General features: G+C 45.9%; 1 protein-coding gene across 1 annotated transcript in view; it reads left to right on the forward strand.

Moving 5' to 3' along the window:
• MYEF2 (myelin expression factor 2) overlaps positions 1 to 11,126 on the forward strand; it is a 33,946-nt gene extending 22,820 nt beyond the window's left edge. Inside the window, exons 8-18 of the mRNA XM_077469575.1 lie at positions 1,340 to 1,389; positions 1,655 to 1,715; positions 3,989 to 4,090; positions 4,179 to 4,220; positions 4,314 to 4,382; positions 5,951 to 6,046; positions 6,131 to 6,229; positions 7,431 to 7,499; positions 7,582 to 7,778; positions 7,864 to 7,915; positions 10,617 to 11,126. Of these exons, the coding sequence (XP_077325701.1) occupies positions 1,340 to 1,389; positions 1,655 to 1,715; positions 3,989 to 4,090; positions 4,179 to 4,220; positions 4,314 to 4,382; positions 5,951 to 6,046; positions 6,131 to 6,229; positions 7,431 to 7,499; positions 7,582 to 7,778; positions 7,864 to 7,915; positions 10,617 to 10,780 (1,001 nt within the window). The 3' untranslated portion in view covers positions 10,781 to 11,126. The remainder of the gene's footprint in view (positions 1 to 1,339; positions 1,390 to 1,654; positions 1,716 to 3,988; positions 4,091 to 4,178; positions 4,221 to 4,313; positions 4,383 to 5,950; positions 6,047 to 6,130; positions 6,230 to 7,430; positions 7,500 to 7,581; positions 7,779 to 7,863; positions 7,916 to 10,616) is intronic.
• Positions 11,127 to 25,836: the final 14,710 nt, after the last annotated feature.

Genomic DNA, 25,836 nt, shown 5'->3' on the forward strand with positions numbered 1-25,836 from the left:
TACAGGTACATGGTTAAGTAATGGAATCTGCTTATCTGGTTCACTTATGCAGGTAGCAGCTTGCATATTCCAGGTGCATTTTGTGTTTTTCAATACACTTTTTTTTTTTTTTTTTTAAATCCATTGAAGTATATGGAACTGAAAACCAGAAGTAATTTCTTGGCCCTTTCCATAAAATGCACAGATGTGACTGACACATAGGACTGTGTAGTGTCTGCAAAAACGAACTAAAAACGCTTGGGTGTAAACCAGGGCTTTAAAACTCCAGGCAGATCTCGGCTGTTAATTTTGCTTAAACACTTCCAGACCAGTGGACGCCGATATACGTCTTTTTGAGGATGGATGTCGTTATGGCAGCAGCTAGCTGCCATAACTCTGGTATCCTTATGTTCGTCCGGCGGTCCGCTACAAGATGAATGTGGTCTCTGCGGCTGATTCGGCGCAAGATTACTTTTATCGGCAGCAGGATAAGCAGCGGAGGGCACCCCACGTGATCAGCCGTGTCCAATCACTGCTGATCACGATGTAAACAGGAAGAGCCGTTGATCGACTTTTCCTCAATCGTGTCTACCCCATGGCCATCCACATATAAAAAAAATGCCCAATACATGCCAATTGGTGCCCACAAATGGCCACTGACTGGCAACATCATGGATCAGTACAGACAAGTGATCCCCAGCAATGCACCAGTCAGTGCCGCTTATCAGTGCCCATCAATGCTACCTCATCAGTGCTGCCATATCGGTGCCTGTCATTGAAGAAAACTTATTTACAAAAAATTTTCACCAACTTTTTTTTTTTTGCCCTAAATGTTTGGTTATTTTTTGTGCAAATAAAAAAAAAAATAATAATTTGCGGAGGTGATAAAATGACACCAAAAGAAATCTCTATTTGTGGAAACAAACTGATAAAAAAAATGTGGGTACAGTGTAGCATGACTGTGCCATTCAAATTGTGACGGTGCTGAAAGCTGAAAATTTGGCTTGGGCAGGAAGGTGTAAAGTGCCTGGTATTGAAGTGGTTATGGGCCAGTTCACACTATAGAAATGCAGTCCGGTTGCGCTCCAGATGCTTTTATGTATGTGTGTTTTTGATGCATGCAGTCCAGTGACCCCCCCCCCCCCCCTTAAGAACATGGATGTTCCAGTGCGTTCCTGTGAGTTTTTGAAGCGTTTTACAGCGGTCCAGTGCAGGAAAAATGCAGCATGTTCCACTTACTAGATAGACATGTAAATTCTTTAGCATATCCTATTAATACATTCTGATTTTAGAATATTAGCCCAGAATGGTACTGATCTAAAACTTAATGGTATAGTTCCTTAACGGTGATTTCTTACAGCTATGTTTAATGGCCAGTTCTTGTTTGATAGGCCTATGCATGTAAAAATGGTGAGTAAAACATTACTTGTGCATATTAATTTACTTAAGTGGTAAGACTTTGGGCTGCTTTTGGCAGTAAAAAAACTCCCTTCAAATCTGCATGTTCCCGTGAATGTGCAAAAAGTGTCCTTAATTAACAGCACCCCAAATGCGGCCCACATTTTTAAATGAATGCGCTACCATATATGTCCTGAGAAAAATGTGTGGTCACATTACATGGAGGTGTAAATGGAGTGTTGGTCATTCTGCTTACTTTATTTGTTTTCCCTTGTAGGATGACAAGTCTCTTCCCCCAGATGACTTTCATGCCATGGAAAAACCACCTCAGTTACCTCGTAAGTACAAGGCATAATTTGTATGACTTGTTTTTTATTTTATATATCTGCTATCTTGATATGTGGTAAGCCCTTCTCTTGCAGTTTTGAAGTGCACGTACTTTGAAAACCCTTGGTGGAGCTTAAAATGTGTAGGCTGCCTTGCGCCACACAACCTCTACAGAATTCTCCAGTTGCCCTTTGTAAAGTTTGGAGAATGCAAAATATGGTGCAACTGTGCATGGTAGCCCATCGGCTTCTAACTTAAGCTTCAATTAGGCCTGACAAAAGCTAATTGGTTTCTATGCATAGCTGAGCCAGATTTTACTCTCCAGTTTTAGTAAATCAACCCCGATGTGTCCTATAACATAAGTGTGTTGGGAGCCATTCGTAATGGCACCAAACACTCTTTAAAAGAGACATATGGGCATGCAAAAATGGGTAGTACATGCTACCATCGGTCCTTTAGTTTTTGCAGAATAGTCTTTTGAAAATCCCAGAATCGGGGTGGAAACATCTCCACAATCCAGCCCCTCCCCTTCACTCTCTCCTTCCCGGGGACATGTGGGTGTGTTTGAAGAGGTGCACACCCAGGCTGCTATTTAGAATAGGTACGTTCTTCACGTGCCTCTTATTCCATGGCAGCATGTCCCCAGCTAAATTCTTGAAGCAGGGACAGTGTGATACAGTGAAGTCCTCGCCTCTCTGGCTATTATATGCAAACTGTCTGAGATTCCAACAACTCTCCCCTGGGCTTTGATGTTCCTTCCTGTGTCCTCTGAATCCCCCCCCCCCCCCCTCTCATTCAAAACCAGAAATGAACACAGGTAATCTCTAAACATAGCACTGTTACTTGAGAAGAGGAGCATAGTGACCTGTGTCTGTTCTTTGAAATGTACACAGTGCTATGTGTAGAGAGCAGATCTGTGTACAGTACATGGCAGGGGAGATGTCAACTCCCAATATGTTCCCAGAGTCTCCTTTATTGTACATACAAATCATCCCTTTGTCACTGTACTCCTAATACAATCCCATCATCCCCATCCCTGTACATGTGATCCTGTAATACTCTATTTACATTGAAGGGAACACTATTGCTATAGTGGTACTAAGTAATACACCAATTTATGAGGTTAGCAACGCTCTGCCCATGTCTGAGGAGCGCTGGGCTTCAGTAGGAAAATAAAAGTAGATGTGAATGGATGGTTTCATTGTCTCATAAAAATCCAGATAGTCAATGAAAGGATTCATTCACAATGTTGGCTCTGATTTTTAATTTTTTTTTATAACTATACCAGTAATGTATGGCATGCCTGTGCGCTGTCGCATCCTTATGTGTATTCTGCCTTGCAAATCTATTTTCACTCTGGTAGATAGTGCTGTGTATGTAAATGTCCTCTACAAATTACGGTCCGTGACTTCTCCTACCTCAGTCATTGACTGAAGTGCTCTTATCTCTGCTGACCATTGAAACGTGCTAGGGGGGAGGAGGAAAGTCTCGAGCCAGCAGAGGGCCAACATCACTCAAGCAAGACAGGAAAGTGGGTGGAGCCAGACTATTGTCAGTATTACACTGTAGCTCCTCCCACAGGTATTTAGCTTGATTTTAAAAGCATGGGAGCACTTCTGAAAGGGCCGGAAAGATTTTTAGATGTCAGCAGCTCACATAGAAGAGATGTAAGCAAAAAAGGAAACCCATACGTCTCAACTGTGATCTAGCCCTTAAGAAGCTAGCATGTGGTAACAACATCTTTCCTTTTAATCATGCAAAAGTCATATATTTTTAGTTCTGATGCAGTTGGCCTGAATGTTTAATAAAGTTACTGTGTGTAAAATAAGTTGCCATTGGGTTGACTTAAAATGTAAAAATATCAGAAGCTGCGCCATTGCTTGTCCAGCATATTCAGTCTCTGGAGTGCTCTTCAGACAGTTGAGGGAATCTGTGGCACCCCATGGGCTTCCAACAGTAGGAATGGGTCTACAGAAGCATGCAAGAAGCCATTCTCCCATGGAAATATGCATGCATATGGTATATGGATATGCAATTTGTGGACCTCCAGCTGCTGCAAAACTACAAGTCCCATCATGCTTGTGGTCGTCAGTCTTGCTATGCCACATGGGATTTGTAGTTCTGCAACAGCTGGAGGTCTGCTAATTGCATATCCTGGTATTGAGCACATCACCACTTTTTCAGGAACTTGGGGAAAAAAAATGATCTGCAACTTTTTGGTTACAGTTGTAGTTTAACATCAGCAAGTTTGTCTCAAATGTGACTTCATTTTTTTTTTTTTCAGGTGGACTTGGTGGAATTGGAATGGGTCTTGGACCAGGTGGACAACCTATCAGTGCAACACAAATTGGAATGGGTAGTGGAATGGGCAGCATGGGTCCATCAGGCAAGTGTGAATGAAACCTTTGTCAGTGCTCAAAGCCCACTGTACTGTGAAGTGTGAATAACTTATTTTTTATTTTTTTTGTCTAAAGGTATGGATGGACCTGGTTTTGGTGGAATGAGTAGAATGGGAGGTAAATGTTATAATTTCTTTTAGTCTGTAAATAATATGGCATTGAAGCAAAACTTATTTGACTTTTTTTTTTTTTTCCCCTCCATCACAACAGGAAGCGGATTTGGTGGCATGGATGGACTAAGTAGCATGTCAGGATTTAGCGGCGTGAGCCGAATGACAGGTATGATCTGGGTCTGTGTAAAAAAAACGCTTAGTGTTACTAAACCCACAACAAAGTCAGTGCGTATATGTAGTAAAACATGCTTGTAATGTGTGTCATGTCTGCTCTGAGCCTCTTCCACTGGCTCCAGGTGCACATGCTCAGTTTGGTGTGTATTGCTAGTGGGTATCTTTCTCTTCTCCCCCCCGAGTGTGTTTTAATCGGCACAGGGGTCCTGCATTTCTGTGTACTGTGGTAGATGCACTACAGTGAATGCAGGGTCCTGGGTTTAGTAACACTTTAAATAACCTGGCTTTCAGATTTGTCTTGGTTTGAGTTGCATTACTAAGAATTTAAAGTGGCATATAAAGTATACTGTTCATACCAACTGGATTGCATTTACAAGCAGAGGCTGGGGACTTGCCCACCCTGGAGACCAGAATGGCTCTGAGCTATGAAACCATAAGTGATGAGCATTTCATCACTTCTGGTTTTGCCAGATGATGTGGTTTAAAAAAAGCATTAGATTGTACCGATCTTGGTATAACTCAAAGCTTTGAAGGGCAGAGGAGTGATCTCTCAGTAAAGAGTACATGTCACTGCCTATTGCTATCACAGGGGATATTTAATCTTTCCTGTGATAAATATGAAAGTGATTTTAAAAAGGGACAGTGTAAAAAAAAAAATGTCAAGCTTGTTTGGCTGTATTACGTCTCCTGTGGGTCATAAGAGCGCTTTGTTTTGCACTCCTGTGACCTGTTTTCGGCAGAGTGCGGCCTGAAAGCCACTAACGTCAGTTGGACCAGGCTGCAGAAAGATTGACAATATTGTCGAATCGGTCTACAACCTTGGCCCGGCATCTGGTTCTGCCTCTTGGTTTCCGCCCTTTCCACAGCTCGGGAGGGGGGGTTGCAGTGCGGGCAGCAGTGACTGACAATCACCAGGTCACAAAGCTATGAGAACTGGAATTGGCAGTGTTTGCTCGGTTCTCTGTCTTGGAGTCAGGGGGATATATGCAGAAGCAGACAAATACTGTGTGACACGTTGCAATGCCCACCATTTTATTCTCGAGTGCCTGTGCTTTAAAAAAAATATCAAGTCATTTTTTAGCAAAAAATACATATTTTTACATGTAAACTGTCAAAAGGCTTTTTCTTAAGGTGGTTAATGTGAGCAATCTTTATTCATTTAGTAAATCCTGGCTTTTTTTTTTTTGATGTCTTAGTGCATGGATACTCAACCTGCAGCCCTCCAGCTGCTATGGAACTACAAGTCCCATGAGGCATTGCGTGTTATTGACAGTTACAAAAGTGACTCCCAGAGGCTTGATGGGACTTGTAGTTCCGCAACAGCTAGAGGGCAACGGGTTGAGCACCGATGCTTTAGTGTATGTAATAAGGTGGTTGACGTAAAGCAATTTTGAGATTTTGCGGAGTCTTGCAGTACTCTGGTATACAGCTAAATAGGGAGGTTTAAAGATCTTTTGTAATAAAGCTGTGCGCAGAAGTGTTCATGTAAACTAATGTACTTGGAGCCCTCCTAAATTTTTTATTTTTCCCCTTACGTTGCCAAATGTTTTCTTTGCATAGGAATGGGTGGTGTAGATGACTTCCGAGGCAGTTTAGGTTCCGGCATGAGTGGAGGCATGTCAAGCAGCATGGCGAGCATGGCAAGCAGCATGGGAGGTAAGCTGGCAAGACTCATTGCTCTCATCTATTTGTCCAAATGCCCTGTGCTCTGCTTTAACCTTTTCTTTAATTTTGATTTAGACTTGTACAGAGGAGGAATGGGAAGCAGCATGGACAGAGAATTTGGTCGCAGTGAGCTTGGATTAAGTCGTGGCTTTGGAGATTCATTTGGCGGAATGAGTAAGTGGGGTTGTTTTGATGTGGGTTTTTATTTATTTTTGTATCCGAGAGCAGTAGGTAAAAATGGCTTGAGAGGAAATGCATAGGGCTCGATATTTTTATAAATGGTTAATCTTGAGGACTTGGAGGTACTTTGTGTGAAATACTGAATTATTTATACTGGTATGCTTTCAAATGGCATCAGCAAAGCAAAATTTCAAATTGCAGCTTACCAATGGATATGGTGGCTGCATTTGTGTTTAACTGCCCCCCACATTTGTAAGGGCTTTTGAAAAACAGACTTGCTGGCCAGATCTCTAAAAGGAAAGCGCCTAAAAGAAAACAAATGCAGGCGTTGCTTTTAAGAATTGGTTGGCTGCAATATGTTTGCTTTTGGGTTTGATACTGCTTTAAGTTCAGTAGTTTAGGATTGTTAAATTATAGATGATGCGCTGCAGCATTTAAACCCATATAGCAAATCCTAATTTCTACATTTTGGTCTTGTGACATGTGACTTAAAGCTTAAAGTGGTTCTAGAAACATGCACTTCTTCTCCCACCCGTTCTCACAGCCCCCCCAAAACCCAATCACAATCCAGCAGTGTGCATGAGTGGCTACTCTCTGTACTTTCTTATTGGTTGGTGCTTGCTGCTGTCAATCACAGCCAGTGAGGTGGCAGCAAGGGTGGGGCTGAGCCCCGTTCTGTGTTTTATGGACAAAGTGGGGCTTGAGAGCATGCACAAGTGTCCTCATAGCAAGTGGCTTGTTATGGGGCACTCAGAGAAGAGGAGCACTGGGGGACCTAAGAGGAGCAAAACTGCTGCAGAGTAGGTAAGTGTAAGACATTTGTGTGTGGGTGTTTATTTTTTTTTTTTTTTTTATTTTTTTTTTTTTATCCCTTTAATGCAGGGGTCTCAAACAGGCGGCCCTCCAGCTGCTGCAAAACTACAAGTCCCATCATGCCTCTGCCATTGGGAGTCATGCTTGTAACTGTCAGCCTTGCAATGCCTCATGGGACTTGTAGTTTTGCAACAGCTGGAGGGCCAACAGCTTGAGACCCCTGCTTTAATGGGACACTCAGAACCAGCATTGTGTGCACTCTCTTAGGGTACATATGCAATATTTTTTTTGAAAATGCAATAGATGTTATGGATCTGTAAATGACAGGCTGCCTGCTATGGCTTCAGCGTTTTTTAAACTGCTTTTCTTTTTACCTAAATAGGCAGTGCCATGGTTGGAAGTTTTGGTGGAATGGGTTCTTCTTCTCTTGGTCCTTTGGGATCTGGAATGAGTAAGCAAAGTAACTTTTTTGTAACATGATGGTTCATTGGATATTGCTTTTATTGTAATGTGAATGTTTGTTTTTCTCTTAGGCACTGGAATGAGCGCGGTAAATAACATGAGTATGGGCCTTGGTATGGACAGAATGAGCTCCAGCTTTGACCGTATTGGTGGAGGTTTGGACAGAGCCATGGATATGGACAGAGGTTTTGGAGGGTTTGGTTCCACCCAGTTGGGAAGCGGCTTAAGAGAACGAGGAAATAAAGGATGCCAAATATTTGTTAGAAATGTAAGAATCACACCTTACGAATTTTAGCGGGATTCATTATAACCTCATCATTTCTGATCCTTTTATTTATTTTCCCCTCTTATAGCTCCCATTTGACTTGACATGGCAGAAATTGAAAGAAAAATTCAGTCAGTGTGGTAAGTGTTTTCATGTTTGTGGGTTCATAAGTCTGTTCTTTTTGGCCGAATTGTATTTTATCACCATGATTTACATAGCTAAAAATGAAATCTGCAGCTGCTTGTAGGTTTTTTTTTTATTTATTTTTTTCACCCCACTGATGTTGGAGGTTGTAAACCCTGATTTAAAAAAAAAAACCGCACAAACCCTCTAAGACAAAGGCAGAGTGAGCTAGTAAAATGGCATACTAGCTCATTAACCACCTTCAGACCCGACCATTTTGCTGGTAAATGACCAGAGGTCTTTTTACAATTTGGCACTGCGCTGCTTTAACTGGTAATTGCGCGGTCATGCAATGTTGTACCCAAACAAAATTTGCGTCATTTTCTTCCCACAAATAGAGCTTTCTTTTGATGGTATTTGATTGCCTCTGCGATTTTTTTATTTTTTGCGATATAAACGTAAAAAGACCGCAAATTTTGAAAAAAAATGATATTTTCTACTTTTTGTTAGAAAAATCCAATAAACTCAATTTTATTCATACATTTAGGCCAAAATGTATTCAGCCACATGTCTTTGGTAAAAAAAAGTCAATAATTGTATATTTATTGGTTTGCGCAAAAGTTGTCACATCTACAAACTAAGGTACGTTTTCTGGAATTTACGCAGCTTTTAGTTTACGACTGCCTATCTCATTTCTTGAGGTGCTAAAATGGCAGGGCAGTACAAAACCCCCCAAATGACCCCATTTTGGAAAGTAGACACCCTAAGGAAATTGATAAGTGGCATGTTGAGCCCATTGAATATTTTATTTTTTTGCCTCAAGCGATTGAATAATGACAAAAAAAAAATTTTATTTTTATTTTTACACAGTTGTCACTAAATGATATATTGCTCACACATGCTATGGGCATATGTGAAATGACACCCCAAAATAAATTCTGCTGCTTCTCCTGAGTACGGGGATACCACATATGTGGGACTTTTTGGGAGCCTAGCCGCGTACGGGGCCCCGAAAACAAAGCACCGCCTTCAGGCTTTCTAAGGGCGTTACAGTTTTGAAGGCCATAAAATGCCAAGATGGCACAAACCCCCCCAAATGACCCCATTTTGGAAAGTAGACACCCCTAAATTTAGGGGTACACTAGTGAGACTAGGTGGTAAATGGCGGGTGCCCTGAAACTATAAAAAAAATAACTAACCAACCAGCGTCACCTGTAACAGTTATATGGTGATCACTGGTGAAAGGGTTAACTAGGGGGCAATCAGGGGTCTTTATGCGGTAGTATATGGGGGTCCCTGGCGCTATAAAAAGCTGCGGCGAACCTAAATACCTACCTGCCTAACTAGCGTCACCTGTGACACTAATACAGCGATCAGAAAAACTATCGCTTATTAGGCTGGGTTCACACTGGAGCGATGCGGGAACGCCATGAATCCGCGGCGGGTTCCCGCATCACATGCCTCCCGGCGGCAGTTCACACTGCCCTATGCGAACTGCTGGGAGTGTCAGTGAAATGTTAATGACACCCCCAGATCAGTTCGCATATCGCAGTGCGATCTGCAAACTCGGATCGCATGGTGTGAACACCCATGCGATCAGATTCTGCTGCGGGCCAAAAAAGGGTCCCGTGCGAATTTGCGGCGGTGCGGCGGGTGCGACACGAATTCAGCCATACTATCTGTATGGCTGAACTCGAATCGCACAGAGATCGGATGTGATTTGCACTGCAGTGCGGTGCGAATCACATTCGTTCTCATAAACCGCTGCAATGTGAACCCAGCCTTAGTGACACTGGCGACGGGGGGTGATCACGGGGTTAAACCTTTATTGGGGGGGGGGTTAGGGGGGCACATTAGAACTAAAGGGGGCTGACCCTAACTGACCTAACAGTTACTACAGTCACAAATGACACCAATGCAAAAAAAAAAGAAAAAAAAAGCAATTGGTGTCACTGTGACTGGGGGGGCAGGGGTAATTGGGGGGTGATCGGGGGGTAAAGGGGGGGTGTGAGTGTGCCTGGCATGTTCTACTGTATGTGGGGTGTGTTGGTGCAACTCACCGAACCTCGGTGCCGGAACGAAAACTACCGACAGAGGAGAGAATACATCACTTCCTCTCCTGTGTTTACATTACAGGAGAGGAAGTGATGTCACCGGACATTTTCATTCGCCGGGAGCGATCGCGAGGGGGTGGCCATGAATGAATGGCAGTCCCCTCGTCCGGGATCGCTCCCGAACGAATACCGACCGCCGCAGGCACCGGGCGGGCAGGCAAGGACGTACATGTAAGCCCTTATGCCTGCCCGTGCCATTCTGCCGACGTACATCGGCGTGCGGCGGTCGGCAAGTGGTTAAGATATACTTGCCTTAGAACTAAGCTGTTGCAACTATTGGTAAGCCTTATTAAAGGTTTACCTATAGGTAAATGTAAGCAGAGGAAGTTTACTTTCTCTTTTAATATGATGTATGCTCGTCATTCTCACTTCCACGCTTTTCAGAACATATATCTGACATTGAATTGCATACACAATCGCTGATTATCCCACTGACTTCTAGATTTGCAGAGATTTTCTGTTGGAGATGACCTATAAAGGGGTAATTGTTCCTTCAGATATCAACTTGTACATTGCCCAACCTTCCCAAATGGCGTACCCATTCTGAGCTGAAGTTTGTCTAATGCAAACTAATGGTAACCACATGGTTTCACTTCTGTTACAGGTCGAGTAATGTTTGCTGAAATTAAAATGGAGAATGGAAAATCTAAAGGCTGTGGAACTGTGAGATTTGATGCCCCAGAGACAGCAGAGAAGGCATGCAGATTAATGAATGGCATAAAAATCAATGGCAGAGAAATTGACGTCCGCTTAGATCGCAATGCATAATTCCTTATTTTTAGTGACATTCCCACATTTGATCATTCTTTGGTAAATAGTAACAGTGATAGAACTGTAAAGGCTAACTTTTTAGTTTTAAGCCTTCGATAGTGTGGTGTTTAATGTATTTTCTTTATTTTCGTTGTAAATCGAGTTTGGTTTTTAAACACCATGTCTAGTCATTCAGTTTAAATGAATTGACATACTGTTTTTAATAAAGCCTGTTTCTCACAGCTAGTTTGAAAGTCTGTTGGCGTTTTAATGCTGTATTTTATCCTGAAATATTGTATTACTTGAATGAGACAGATGAAATGACAATAAAACTGGTCTTAAATGGCTGAGTGAAAATGGTAAATGCTGGTTTGTTTAAAAATTACCTTGCTATAGTTCTGATGGTGGAAACATAAGTTTGCTTTATTAGATTGGAACCAAATTTATTTTTTACAGGTTTGGTTAGCAGCAAGTGATACTCGCTGGCCACTTTATTAGGTGCACCTTGCTAGTACCCCCCCCACCCCCATTCTTTGAGTTTTGGTCCATATTGACATGCCATCACTCAGTTGCTGCAGATTTGTCAGCTGCACATCCATGATGCAAATCTCCAGTTCTACCACATCCCAAAGGTGCTCTATTGGATGACATCTGGTGACTGGAGTATAGTGACCTCATTATGTTCAAGAAACTAGTTTGAGATTTGAGCTTTTTGACATGGTATTGGAAGTAGCTATCTGAAGATGGGTACACTAGTCATAAAGTGATGGACATGGTCAGCAACAATACTTAGGCCGTGGCATTTAAACAATGATTAATTGGTACTAAGGGGTCCAAAGCGTGCCAAGAAAATATCCCCCACACCATTACACCAACAGCCTGAACCATTGATGCATGGCAGGATGGATCCATGCTTTCATATTTATGCCAGCTTCTGACCCTAACCTTTGAATGTCACAGCTTAAATTGACTTATCAGTGGAGCAACTTTTTTTTCTTACATTCACTGACTGACACAGCTCCTCTCAGACCATTGGGTTGTTGCGCCACCTTCAGGAGAGGACTCTGTAGAAGGTGAAGTGAAGAAGGACCTAGGAACCCTGCAGGCCCATCGGTCCATGGATTTTTTTTTTTTTTTTTTTTTTTTTTCTGTGCAGAAGCTTTGCTTTTTGCGCAAGATTAAAGATCCTGTGATCTATCAACTGCCGGCTGGATACTCTTATCCTTGTAGTCTTCCCAGCCTGGCCAGCAAGCATGTGCAGACCAGAGCTCCGCGCTGGGTCGGCCACGACATGCCTCAGCTCCAGAGGTGGTCGGTGAGCATAAATGCTCCAGGGCACACACATGACTGGGCTACTGATGTCTGCGTCAGTGTGCTGGGCCAGCAGCCACCCCGTACTGATCGGAGAGTGGGTCTGTGATGGAATGTCTCCCAGCTTTTCAGGACTGGTAAGTACAGCTCTCCCTGCCTCTGTGGGGCTGGGCATTCCCTGGGAGGTCGATTTGGGGGTCCCTCACCTCCCCCTCTTCTCTCCCTGTCCCCATCTCCCCCCCCCCCTCCCTGTGGGGGATGCTGCATAGGCTGCTGAGCAGTGTCATATACAGGGGATCTCACCTTGGGGGGGGGGGGGAACTGCGCTGGCTGTGTGTCTGATCAATGTAGCGCTGTTTCTCTACCATTTATCTGCCTGTTTTATTCACTGTCCCTCATTGTATACAGTGCTCAGTGGCCATCTTTGGTGGGGCAAGGAGGAGCATGCTCTCCAAACATTTTCCTGTAGTTCGGCCGCCATTTTCCCTGTGATTATGTCCTTTATACTGGATGCTCGGTAGCCATTTTTTCTTGAAGCCTGAACATGTTTTTGGTCAGTTTGTGCTGTGCAGATCTGCACTGACTGGTGCTCAGTGTGGTCTCCTATGCATCTGGGAACTGACACAGGCACTACTAGCTAAACGGTGCAGAACCAGTCAGGGTGGTGAGCTCTGAGGGAAAGAGCCCCTTAGCCAGCAGCAGTTAGGCAGGTGGGACCATCACTGTCCTAAGTACTCAACAGGTGGCAGACAGGATAGGGTCAGCATGGCTTCAGAAACTGGTTTCTTCCCCCAAAATCCAGGCATTTGCAACCGGTTTTCCTGCAGACAGTGCAGTGCCTCCGGATGCTTTGTCGGCAGTCCTTAATTTGTTCGTTGCCAAGATGGAGGCGGTGAGTGAGAGCAAAGGTGGTAAAACAGCCCCTGCCATCCCCCTGTCCTCCGGGGAGAGCTCTAACGCAGACTCGGGGCCCAGCTGAGGCTGGTGACGCTGACCAGGACCTATTGGACAGTGAGGATGAGTTCCCGTCCGGGTCCGTGCGTGACAAAGTGCTTGTTGGAGCACGTATCGCAGCTCTGCGTGATACCCTGAAGATTCAAAAGCCAGCGGATCCCTCTGCTGTTGTAGCGGTCCCTTTTGGGTCCCACAAGCCAGCCCGTTCATCTAAGGTGTTCCTTTATCTGACTTATTTTGATTCATATACAAGGAATGGGGTCGACCGCAATGTACCCTGACTCCTGCATTTAAGGACCCCATGGACAGGAAGGCTAAGGCAGTGGCTCGTTCCTTGTTTACGGTTGTGGGGTCAAATGCAACCAGTATTGGCATCCGCACTTGTATCTCAGACACTAACCGCGGTGCAAAACTTTTGCACCACAAATTGGGAGAGCAACAGGCTTCTCCTGTCTGCATGAAACTAGCAGACCAACTAGTGCAAGGCCTGAACTACACTTGTGATGCAGCCCTGGATACCCTTCCTCGGTTATCCAGGACTTCAGTGTCAGCTGTGGTGCTGAGGCGCCTGATTTGGCTAAACTGCTGGTATGCTGACCAGGCATCCAAAAAAGCCGACAGATATTCCCTTCCTTGGCGCCTCATTGGATGACATTAAAAATGCCACAGGTGGTAAAAGTACACTACTGCCACAGGCCAGGAAGGCTAAGGAGCCATGCCGTAGGCAAGGGCCCTCATTCTCTGCTCACAAACGTCTTTTTCGTCCGCCTTGTGCTTCAACCAAGTGTCCCCAGCCCAACAGGACAACCTCTGAAGGACCAAAGCATCCATGGAACCAAAAGCCTGCGAGCAAAAGTGCTACCGCATTAAGGTTTGCCCCGCCCGCAACAGTGGTGGGTGGGTCGCCTTCGGGAGTTTGCAGCCCGGTGGGCCTCTTGGCTGTCCGACCAATGCTATCTGATTTCCTTAGGCTACAAGAGTTCCTCTCGTGGCCGCAAAACAGATTCTTCCCCTCCAGCATACCCCGTACTCCCGGCTTGCCGGGAGGCCCTATTGGGGGTGGTAGTACCTGTTCCAGAAACTGAAGGTTTTCAGGGGTTCTACTCAAACCTGTTTGGACGTACCCCCTTCCTTTTTGGGGACTACAATCTTAGACCTGAAAGCCCTCAATTAAATGTAAAAGTACAGAGGTTCAGAATGGAATCAGTTCGCTCAGTAGTCGCTGCATTCCATCAAGGGGACTCCCTGGCATCCTTGGACGTCCAGAATGCGTACCTGCACATACCCATATGCCTTCGGCATCAGGGATTTCTACGATTTGCAGTCGGGGAAGCCCACTTACAGTTTGGCTCTCCCTTTTGGCTTGGCATCAGCCCCCTGAGTCTTTACCAAGGTATTGACTCCTGTTTTGGCGTTGCTGCAGCTGGGAGCATCTTCCGCCTCAGAGTTAGAGGATGTGGCGATCACCATGCAGACCCTGCAGGAATTTCGGTGGCTGTTGAACCTAAAGAAGTTGGTGATTGTACCGACTCAGCGTTTGGAGTACCTAGGCTTACTGCTGGACTCTGGAAGCAAGTGTTTCTCCCTTCAGACAAGCTGCAGACTCTCAAAGCCGCAGTAAAACTGTTGATGAACCGCAAGTGGTCGTCATGCTTCTGCATGCGAGTTCTGGTGAAATGGATAAGAACTACAAATTAGTTCTTGGTTATCTGCTGCTATTTCTAATTAAAAAGTATAAATGTGCATGCACGTTAGAAGTAGCCTGAGCTGAACGTATCTCAGAGAGTGTTTACTTCTAACTTCTGATTTATTGGTGGGCGGGGTTGATATTTTATACAGAAAGATACGTCATTGCTATGTCAGTCTAATTGGTACATCTTATTGGTTACAATACAAGAGAAATGAAGAAACTTGATGCTTGAAGTTCGGTTGAAGCTGGTTCCCTTATCTCAAATGCATTCTTCTAACGTGGGGGATGTAGGGTATAGACGCCATCTTAACTCCGAACGGAAAAGTCAATCTGTATATTACATAGTAAGGAGCATAGGAACATGTATACACATAAGCAAATAGACATTTTCTGATTATCATTATGTACATTAGATTCCTTAACAGTCCCCCCTAAAATGGCTATTTTCTTCTGTCCCTCATCTAAAGGTCCTACTCACCTGGCCCATTCTCCTCAGCAACTCTTTTTAAGCTGTATATAGTTAGGCAGCAACTAGTTCACTACCCCCCTCGATACAGCTGGAGAAGGGCAAGCAGGTGCTATCTATCCCTATAGGTTTGTGAAATTTTGGATAGGGAGTGACTGTAGAGGAGTGAATGGTTTGTCATCCTCCATCATATGAGGGTCCTCTTCTTCTTGGTGGAGAGATGTAGGTGGGCTGTTGTCTACAGCCTTGCTCATTAACTTCTTTACGAAAGGTAGCATACAATCAGGGCTAAAAGAACCAGGATTATTAGTACCGTTACCCCTATCTGGGCGAGCACCTTCTGCCACCCACTCATCCAGCTAAAATATTGATCCCATGAGTCTGTAATACCGGAGTTCTTCAACTCCAATGACAAATCTTCTAATTTCTTTATAGCTAAAGTTACTTTACCATTTGGGCCGGTATTATCAGGAATGTAGGTGCAACAGGTTCCCGTTTTTTTTCTCTCATTTTACAGACACCTCCTTTCTCAGCTAACACCATGTCTAAGGCCATCCGGTTCTGGAATGCCATGTAGGAAGTGGGGGGCTAACTGGTCAACAATTCCCTGGATGGCATCTTTAATGTAATTCACGAATCTTTGTTGGTTACAGTTTATGTAATTGATCCAATCTACATTCTTGTTCACATTTATTATGGGGATCAAAGACTCAAAACCAGCTTTTACCTGATCCCTGGCTTTGAATTCATCAGGGACCCCCCCCTTGGAACTCCTATAGCATCTATGTACACATGAGGGTCAAAGCTTCCTCCTCTGACTGTGTGCTGGGTCAGTGTATGTATCAGGAGTATCTTCTGCTAGGATATGGAGGGGCATAATGACCTTTTCAAGGGCACATTCACCGGTCCAGATTCCTTCTAATCTGGTCCTATGTTTCAACACACTGTCCCTTCCAGGAACCACAATTATGGCCCCAATAACTGTTTGTAAAACACACACATATATCCTTACCATCAGGGATGTCACTGTACCAATGGCATTGCTATGAAAGAGTCAAATGGACACGGTACTATGTCACAGTAATCAAAGGTAAAGTTGTCACGTGTACCTGAAGAGTTATACCAAAATGTAATTATGTTATCATTTTTTGTGATGGCCTCCCCCCTAGACCAAACAGAAAAAGGATATGCAGCATGGTCGTCATGAAGTGGGCGGGATCTTGTCCTCAGGGGTTGGAGCTTTCTTGCAGTGGGAGGCGTGTATTCAGGTGTTCTTCCCGGCCAGTTCAACTGAGGTGGGTGTGGTCAGCAAAACTTGGAATGGACCATCATATCTGGGTTCAAGAGAATGTTTTCTCACAAATTTCTTTACCAGCCCCCAATCTCCAGGCAGTAGTTGGTGTGTTCCTGTATCTAATTCAGGATCTGGAATGGAAGAAAACACCTGGACATGCATTTGGGTTAATTCTCGTGATAATGCGGTTACATAATTAGTCAACACATCAGATTGTAACTGTTGGGGAAAGTGACAGCCAAGTCTGGGGCTGAACCAAACAAAATTTTATAAGGGGATAGGGCATGTTTCCCCCGGGGTGTGTGTCTGACACTGAACAGGGCAATGGGCAAACTGTCTGGCCGACTCATGTTAGTCTTTTGGGCCATCTTTAACATCCTGTTTTTCTAGTGTTCCTTTCATCTTTTCTACTTTCCCGCTACTGTGAGGGTGGTATGGGGTATGTAGAGCCAACTGAACCCCCAGTGCTGCCCATATCTCTTTTGTAAGGGTTGCTGTGAAAGCTGGGCCCTGATCGCTCTCTATCACCTCTGGGACCCCAAATCTACATACTATCTCATTCAGCAGTTTCTTAGCTGTGGTCCTGGCAGTCATGTCCACCTCCACTAGGGCGTATTAGAATCTGCCACTCCTTTGGCATTTGGGAGTGATCAATTTGTATCCTCTGGAAGGGGTATAGAGCTTTTGCCAGGTGCTTCTTCTGTGACTTTTCTGTACATTCTGGGTTACATTTGTTGCAGATAGGTCATGATCTGCAGAAGTTGTTGGTCAATGGAGTAACTCATAAGTTCATAAGAGTCTTTGTCAAGTGGGCAGCTCCATTTGCCCATTGCACCATGGCTGGGTACATACTCCTGGCTAGACAAGGCTTCTTGTTGCACTCGAATAGTCCATCTCTGAGAGTTGCTCCTCTCCGTTTCCAGCTTTCCTTCTCATCTGGACTTGCTGCTTCCTGCAATTCTTTCAGATAAACTCTGTCCACTGGGAGAGTCTGTAGGGTAAGAACGGAGTGGTCTTCTTCTACGACCCTGCTTTCCACTTCCCGTGAACCACTGGCTGTCTGTTTGGCAGCCGAATCAGCTAGATTGCCTCGAGCTTCCTTCGAGTTGAGTTTGTTGTGTGCTTTACTTTTAGAATAGTCACTTGGGTTGGGAGAAGCAGGACGTCCATCAAGTCCTTGATGGCTGAGCTATGTGACTTCAACAGTGGGTAAGTCAGCTGCACAGTGGAGAAGGTCATCAACATATTGGAGGAGAATCACTTCCAGGTGATCCTCTTGTTATGTGTCAAGGATGATAGCCATAGCGTTTGCAAACTAGCTTGGAGAGTTCTGTGTCCCTTTTGGCATAACTGTCTAGATATGTTGCTGTTTTTTCGTGGGTGAATGCAAAGGGTACCAGCAGGAGGAGTGTGGGTGGACACTGAAGAGAGCGTTTGCATGGTCCACCACTGTGAGGTACTTTACAGTCAGGAACACCCCCGCAAGTAGCTGGTTCTCTTTTAGGGGTTCTCTTTTTCCTAGAGAACAGAGGTATGTTGCATGGAGATGCACAGGGTATCAGGGCTCTATTTGACACGAGGGCCTTGACATGCTTCAAAATAGCTGCAGATTGAGCTAACTTTATGGGGGGTATTGTGGTTTCCGGGGCAATGATGCGCCCTCTTTGAGCTTGACTGAAACTGGTGGCACCATTAAGTGACAGTTGTCTTCCGGTCCTGTGGATCATAGGCACGCAGGGATTCTGTCAAGTACTTCCTGCGGTATTGAACTTGGAGTTATTGCTTCATGAAGTGTCATCAGGAGAGGCAGAGAATACAAAGCAGATGAGTCTTCCAAGGATAGGGGAGTATGTAACTTCACCCCCCCTTCAGGTGTGAAGATGATTGACGCCTGTAGTCTGGACAGCACATCAGCTCCTTGTAGATTCAAGGGACATGTAGAGGACACCACAAATCTGGCAAGCAAATCAGGAAATGTCCCCACTTGGAGAGGCTCAGTGAGTGGACTGGAGCGGGGCACCCCATCCACTCCCACGCAGGAAACATCAGTAGTGGAAAGGAAAGAATTATCAGGCAGGTCCTCAGCCCTCAACACACTCCTGGCTGCACTCATGCCAATGAGAAAAGTGGTAGGTTTTCCTTGTATAGGTAACGTGACCTTTGCTAAGGGTCCCCAGTCTCATTTGAGGACACTGTCATAAGGGGTGACACGGGTTTTCTCATTTCCTAGCGTGAGTTGGGGGTGTGGTGGTGGAGGTTCATGTCCACGTTGCCCTTCACGGGGATCCCTGTCTTGTCTCGGATGTCTTAGGGCTCTGCATGCTCTTCTGGTGTGACCCCGCTTCCCACTGTTGTAACAGATGATCTTTTCCCTGGTATTGGGCAGTGGTGGTGGACGAGTGTAGGCAGGATCTTCGTCTTGTGTTACCATGAGGGGCGTTGGTTTTTTTTTCCCTTTTGGTTTTCTATCCCTCTGGCCACCAACAGTAAATCGGACATTTTCATTGAGTGATATTCAGGGCGGGCCATCATCAGGCTTTTTCTGATATCCTCTCTGAGTCCTGAGACAAAAGCAGATGCTAACGTGTGTGTGTGTGTGTCTTTTCATAGAGGGAGAAGCCCAGATCATCAAAGGCCTGTATGAGTCTAGCATGATACTTCTCCACAGACTCCCCTTTATCTTGGGCAATATCTTGGATTGTGGTGGTCTGATCTGCCAATTTCTCCTTTGCCCAGTCGCGGAGTTGTGCACAGAACTCCGAGCCTGAGGTGTAAGAAGTGGCACTTGCCAGGCAGGCATCATTGAAGGCTGTCTGCATGACCGGCCAAAAGACATGTCCTGCTTTAATTTGGCATAGGCTGATCAAGTCTCTCCAGGCAGCTGAGTAAGTTTCTTGTATCTGCACTATCTTGCGGTAGAAGGGCATTGGCTGTTTCTCTGGGTCAGGCAGACTTGTCACTAAGGTTGCTGCTTGTGATGGGTTAAAAGCGACATACATCACCGGTTCCCCTTCTGGTAACCGAGACTGGTTTTGGGGCGGGGGCTGAGAATGGGCACTGTTTCTCATGGTTATCAGCATATGTTTGAGATCCTCTCGGAAACTGTGAGTCCGGAGCCGGATTGGGGGTTAAATCAGCAGGTGGCCTTGCTGCCTGTTGTTGGTCTTCCCACTCGGACTCTTCTTCATCATTACCATACCCAGCCTGTGAAGGTAGTGCTTCCATATTAGGGAAGACAGGTGTGTGGTAGGAACCATCCTGGTTTAAAACAGGAAGAACTTGGTATAGGCCATGCCTGGGCCTACTGGGTGTACCAAGATGGCCTCCGGAAGGAAGTGCACTGGGCTGGGCAGAAAGTGAAGGCATGGGTGCACTAAGATGGCTGCCGGGTGGAGTTGTCACAGTGGGTTGTGCTTGGGCTGGAGTTTTGAGATGGGAGTGGGTGTAAGGCGGATGGCAGGGTTGTCCCTCTCCTCCTTTGTTCCAGTTTTAGTATATGGGGGCGGTACAGCCACACTATCAACTCTGTGATACACATACATAGTACAATTTGCATCTTTCTTGATTTCCTCTTCTATCCAACCCTCTTTGTGCAATGCCCTTGCCGTCCTGTACCATGCTTCCAGCCACATCCAATAAGCTGTTATCACACAGAGCGCCCCTTTGTTCTCTTATCAGCACACGCCATTCCTCTGCTTCTTGCAACATCTTCTCTCCTCTTCACAATATCACATGCTAGCATTCCCTTCTCTCTCTCTTTCTCTCTCTCTCTCTTTCAGCAGATGGCTTAAGAGGCGAATACAGGCAACTAATGGGTTAATACTCCTCTGACTGCTGTCTTATCAAAGAATTCCTAGGGTGGGGGCTTGCATCCCTGCGAGCGCAGGCTCCTGGCTGTTCTCTTCGAGGGTCAAAACTAGCACGTCAGAGGTGGGGGGGGAGCAGTGGCTTATGGCCCAACTGATCCTTCAGGTAGCCACCTTCTATCACCTTCACCAATCCCCAACCCTCCTCGTGTATGGCAAACAGTAAGCCACAAATACACTCAGGACATTACACCTGACACTCTTTGAACTGCAAAGATAGCTCTCGGGAGAAGCTCACCTGAGTTACAAGACTGCCAAATTCCAGCTAGCCTTCGTTCAGTCTGCCCAATCTGCAGCTGAGATTAACCCTCAAGAAAAGCTTACCCGAGAAGAACGTTTATAGATGTTTAAAAGACTGCCACTTCTGCAAGCCTTCTTTCAAACTGCCCTAATTCACAGTTTGAGATTAACCTTCAGAGGTCCTACACAGCCAACCTTGAGTAACCCCGTCTATAAACGCCTGCAGAATTCCACCCCACCACTAGAGGTAGAATCTAGGGGTGAGGATGGACACACGCCTGCAGCTGCACTTTCAGTCTGCTAAATTTGCAGTCCTTCAGAATGACAGACACTGAACAGATAATAGTCAGCAGAAAACCATTAGCAGGTTTGTTAAAACAGCTTCATGCGAGAAATAAGTTACCTGCCTCTTTGAACAATCGAAAGGAGCCAACAAGACAAAATCAACCGGCTCAACCAGAGAAGTCGTATAGTGGTAAGGATAAATATGCTTACCGTACTGCTAGGGCTGCGCGCTTAACCCCCTTCTCTGATCTGGCCAGCCGTTCAGTCCTAGGAATGCAGTCTTCCCTTCGATTGTGACCTGAAGCCCCCACACTCGGGCGCCAGTTGAAATGGATAAGAACTACGGTGGCCTCCTTCGAGGCAGTACCGTATGCCCAGTTTCACACCAGATTTCTGCTGAAGGAGATTGACAAAATGGGACATCTCCATTATCCCTGGATTGGCAGATTCAGGTGTGCCAGTTAGTCAGGGAGTCCCTACTCTGGTGGCTGAGGTCCCGGCCCTTCGGTCTGTGAAGGTGTTACTACCTTTGAAATGGACAGTCATCACAACGGTCACCAGCCTAACCGGCTGGGGTGGAGTAATGGGAGTTCAGTCGACCCAGGGCCAGATGCTGGACCCAGGAGAATGGGTGTTGCATCCGAAGGTGTTCAAGCTACTGTGCCTGCGATGGGGCATACCAGACATGGATCTTCTGGCCTCCCGTCTCAATCGGAAGGTGCTGAAATCCGTGTCCAGGACAAAAGATCCTTGGGCAGGCGCGCTGGTGGCTCCGTGAGATCAGTGCCAGCTGATCTATGCCTTTCCTCCACTGAAACTGTTACCACGTCTGCTCCGCAGAGTGGAGGCCGAGGGTAGTAATACTGATTGGCCCTAGCGTCCTTGGTACGCAGATCTAGTGCACCTGGTGGCGGACACCTCCTGGCGACTGCCGTTACGAGAGGACCTTCTGTCTCGAGGTCCGATTCTGCATCCTGCTTTACCATCGCTGGTTTTAACGGCATGGCTATTGAGAGCCAGGTGTTGAGGAACCAGGGTCTTTCAAACTCTGTGATTCCAACTATACTGAGAGCATGGAAATCTTCTCGGAAGATATATCATCGTACCTGGGAGACCTACATCTCCATGTGTGAGGAGAAAGGATGGCGTCTGTGCTCCTTTTCTATATCCAGGATCCTGCTGTTTCTACAGCAAGGAGTAAACCAGAAATTGGCTTTAAGTACCATTAAAGGACAAATATCAGCTTTGGTTGTGGTCTGACATGTAGTTCCTCCGGTGCATCCACCGTTACCCCCATGGGATCTGAACCTGGTGTTATCAGCTCTTCAAAAACTGCCATTTGAAAATATCAGAGAGATCCCTCTCTTTCCCAGAAAGTGGTCTTTCTAGTGGCCATTACTTCGGCCTTGTCTTGCAAGTCGCCCTATCTGGTTATCCACAAGGATAAGGTGGTGTTGCGTCCACAACCTTCTTTTCTGCCGAAGGTGGTTTCGGCATTCCACATCAATGAAGACATTGTGTTACCATCTCTGTGTCCTAAAGGGGTTGTAAAGCGTTGTTTATTATTTTCTAAATAGGTTCCTTTATCTTTCGAGTGGTGTTTAGTCAGCCAGAACAGCTTACTGAACAGCTTACCGAGGAGGAATAGGAAATGAGAAATTCAATGAAAGCAAAGAAAAAAAAAACATTTAGTAGGGAAATCAAAGGAAAAGGTAAGTGAACCAACAATGCATTAGCTTTAAAGAAACCGATTTAGAAAAAAAAAAAACAAACCTTTACAACCCCTTAAGCCTACACATCCTAAGGAGGTGGCCCTTCATGCCCTGGATGTGGTTCAGTCTCTGAGGGTGGATTTGTCGGGGGCGTGACCGGATGCTGGTGAGCGCGGAGTTAGAGGTGTGTTTGGCGTCCTCTCACCACCCTCAGTGAACCGATGGCGTTGGGACCTACTGGGCTGCTGGTCCGACGTTCTCCGCTGATCCCGAGGCCAGTGGGAGCTCCAGATGGGGGTACGTGGATTGCACCTAGTGCATGGAGCATAGGAGGAATCATCACTTGGGTGAGGAGGCTCATGAGATGGAGGGGGCAGGGAGAGAAGTGAGAGTTTGTCCCCCCCCCCCGTGACAGTGGCAGAGTCGGCCGCCAGGGAGTGCAGCCGGCGGTGATCTGATCCAGCTTTCCCCAGCCTGTTCAGTCAGAGGGGAAACCGTGAGAGGGCTCCCCCTACTCCTGCTTTTATATGCAGCAAATACTGCTTCAGATGGGATGTGTGCAGCATCAGACAGTAACTATCAATCAGTACAGCCTTGGATGTTTGTAACTGCTCACAGCAAACCGCACAAAAAAATAAAAAATAAATCCATCCTCCAATCGGGCTTGGTGAGAGATATCCATATTCTACAATGCTCCCTTTTACCTATATTATGTTATATCATTTGAATCAGTTTGGAAAAGAACTGTGCTTGTTTATAGGGGGGACACTTCTAGTGGAAGGAGGAGGTATTGACTGTATGATACTTGAACTGTAGCCTATACTGCTTCCTCATTTTTCCTTTTTTTTTCCTCCTATACATCAAACTTTTTATTTTTTTATGTTATGGAATCGATGCATCAATATTTCTCTTATTAGGGATGGCTAAAATCTATGAAGGACTTTAGGTAGTTGCATACCTTGCATCTGACACTTACCTGTGTACAATCATGCCATCTCAACACTACAAAGACTAGTCAAGCAAGCCAAGCGGCAGCAAAATTGGAAAAATTTGCCCATACTCCAGGCCAAGTGCCAGGTCAGACATCCCCCAAACCCACCCTACAGAACCAACAGGCTCAACATATTAGGCAAGTGGTATCTATGGGGGGTAGAAAAAGCCAAGGGCAGGGCCATTAACCACCGCAGGGGGAGGTGGGTGACCCTGTGGGGAGGCTCCAGGGCCAATTAGCGGAGGGGGTCCTGGGCCTAATTGCAGGATGAGGCGCAGAAAACCCAGAACCTACTCTTAAGGTGGTGTTTGAGGTGATTAATTCTTGTAGATCTTCTCTTGCTGAAATGAACATCCAATTGAAAACTATACAAGAAGATCTCTTGTTTGTTAGACACGATCTACAAAAAATTCAAGAGAGGACTACGGCATTGGCGGGTAGAGTGAGTACGGTGGAAGATGATTTAGCCCCCCTTAAATGAGAGATGACTGTTATTAAAGAACAGCTGGCTAAACAAGCAAACAAAATGGAGAAAAAAAAATGTTCGTATACTAGTCCTTCCAGAACATTCTGAGGGCTCAAACCCTTCCGCTTTTTTGGAAAAAAATGGTTCTGTGAGGTGCTTGGCCAGGAATTTTTTTTATGCCCTTTTTTTTTTTAATAATTGAGAGAGCCCATAGGGTTCCAACTAGGCCTCCCCATCCTGGAGCCCCGCCAAGACCTGTCTTGGCAAAAGTATTGAGCTATAACGACAAAGTGACTATAACACGGAAAGCAAGGGAATTGGGTAACCTGATATACAATGGTACCAGGGTGTCCATTTACCCGGACTATTCGCCAGACCTCCAGAGGGGGAGAGCCAAATTTGGAGAAGTTAAACGTAGGCTATGCCAAGCTAACCTTACATATGCATTATTATATCCAGCAAGACTAAGACTAACCTCCCCTAGAGGACCTATTTTTTTTTTTACACCCCGGAGGGGGTGGAGGATTGGTTAAAAACTCATAATGATAAACACTAGAAGAATAGGGCTGCTGTAATGTTCTATCTGGGGTTTCCCCGGGATCTTGGTGATTTATTATGTGTTGTACTACACTGTTGGGGGGGGGGGGGGGGGGGGGGGTAGAGAGTGAAAAATCTTTTTTCCCCGGTTGTCTTCCAGGATCACCTTGAGAGATGGAGTCCCTCCCATCGACACAGGAAACACACCATTGCCAATCAGTTCAAAAGGCGAACCTTCAGGTCCCTGGTCGGTCATTTGTGTTTCCTCCATCGGAGGAACATGTTGCCAGGAACCAGGACGACTACATCTCTCAGGGGCTGCCTGAAGAGTGTGAACCTGCGCTGGGGAATTGGGGTCCTGTCCGGCAGGTTCTCAGCTAGTCCATATTCTAAGGATTTTTGGGGCTCGGGTACCATCCGGCGTTGTAGGAGCAGACCCACTCCCTTCCTCTCTACAGTGCCGAGGTGGCCAAGGTCAGGATGGCGTTAGTTCCCCCTGAGAGCAGTGTGTCCTCCTCTGCTCTGTGCGCTGATAGCGGTGGGGGTCGGTGACGCTGTCGCGCCATTTCCGGCGGAACTGCGTCATCCCTGTGTGCCGAGACTTCCGGTTCCGGGTCTCTGGAGGAACAGGGAGCAAGAGGGAAGCCCACGCTGTGCCTGTATGATCCTGCCAGCATCCAGCTGCACCAGACTAGCGGCGGGATCCGGATCTCAAGGGGGACCATGGAGGCTAATCCCCAGGATGCTCCAGTGGAGGCAGGCACCAGTCAAATCCAGGTAGGCTGCTGGGCATGCCATTACACTGGTAGTTGGTGGTGGTAGTAAGGCTGGGACTTGTAGTACACCAGGGTGGTGTTCACCTGACAGGTCGGGAGATTGTTTGCGGTGGTGGTAAAGCACAGGTGTTCCCTAGGAATTAAGATTAATCACTAAGGATTCCCTCTTTCTTGTTTCAGACTAAGGAAGCCCCAAGGGAAGACAAATCAGGCCGCAAAAAATGTCCTAACTGTGGAAATAGGCTATCTTCAGGCTCTGGTAAAGCCTGATGCAAACAGTGTATTGCAGGCATTCTCAAAACAGAGGCAGACTCCCCCTTGGCTAAATTCCTTGGCTCCTTTAAAGAAGAGATGGCTTCAACTTTTAAATCCCTTCGTGATTTAATTAAGGACGTAGGTACAGCTGCTTCCACCACTAAGGCAACCACAATCTCCTCCTCACCATGCCTTACAACACCTAGTTCCGAGGAGGCCCCGTATAGTCAG

Source organism: Lithobates pipiens, unplaced genomic scaffold (genome assembly GCF_037356315.1).
Source record: "Lithobates pipiens isolate NorthernLeopardFrog02 unplaced genomic scaffold, aLitPip1_a1.2 Scaffold_8, whole genome shotgun sequence".
In the NCBI taxonomy this organism is placed as follows: domain Eukaryota; kingdom Metazoa; phylum Chordata; class Amphibia; order Anura; family Ranidae; genus Lithobates; species Lithobates pipiens.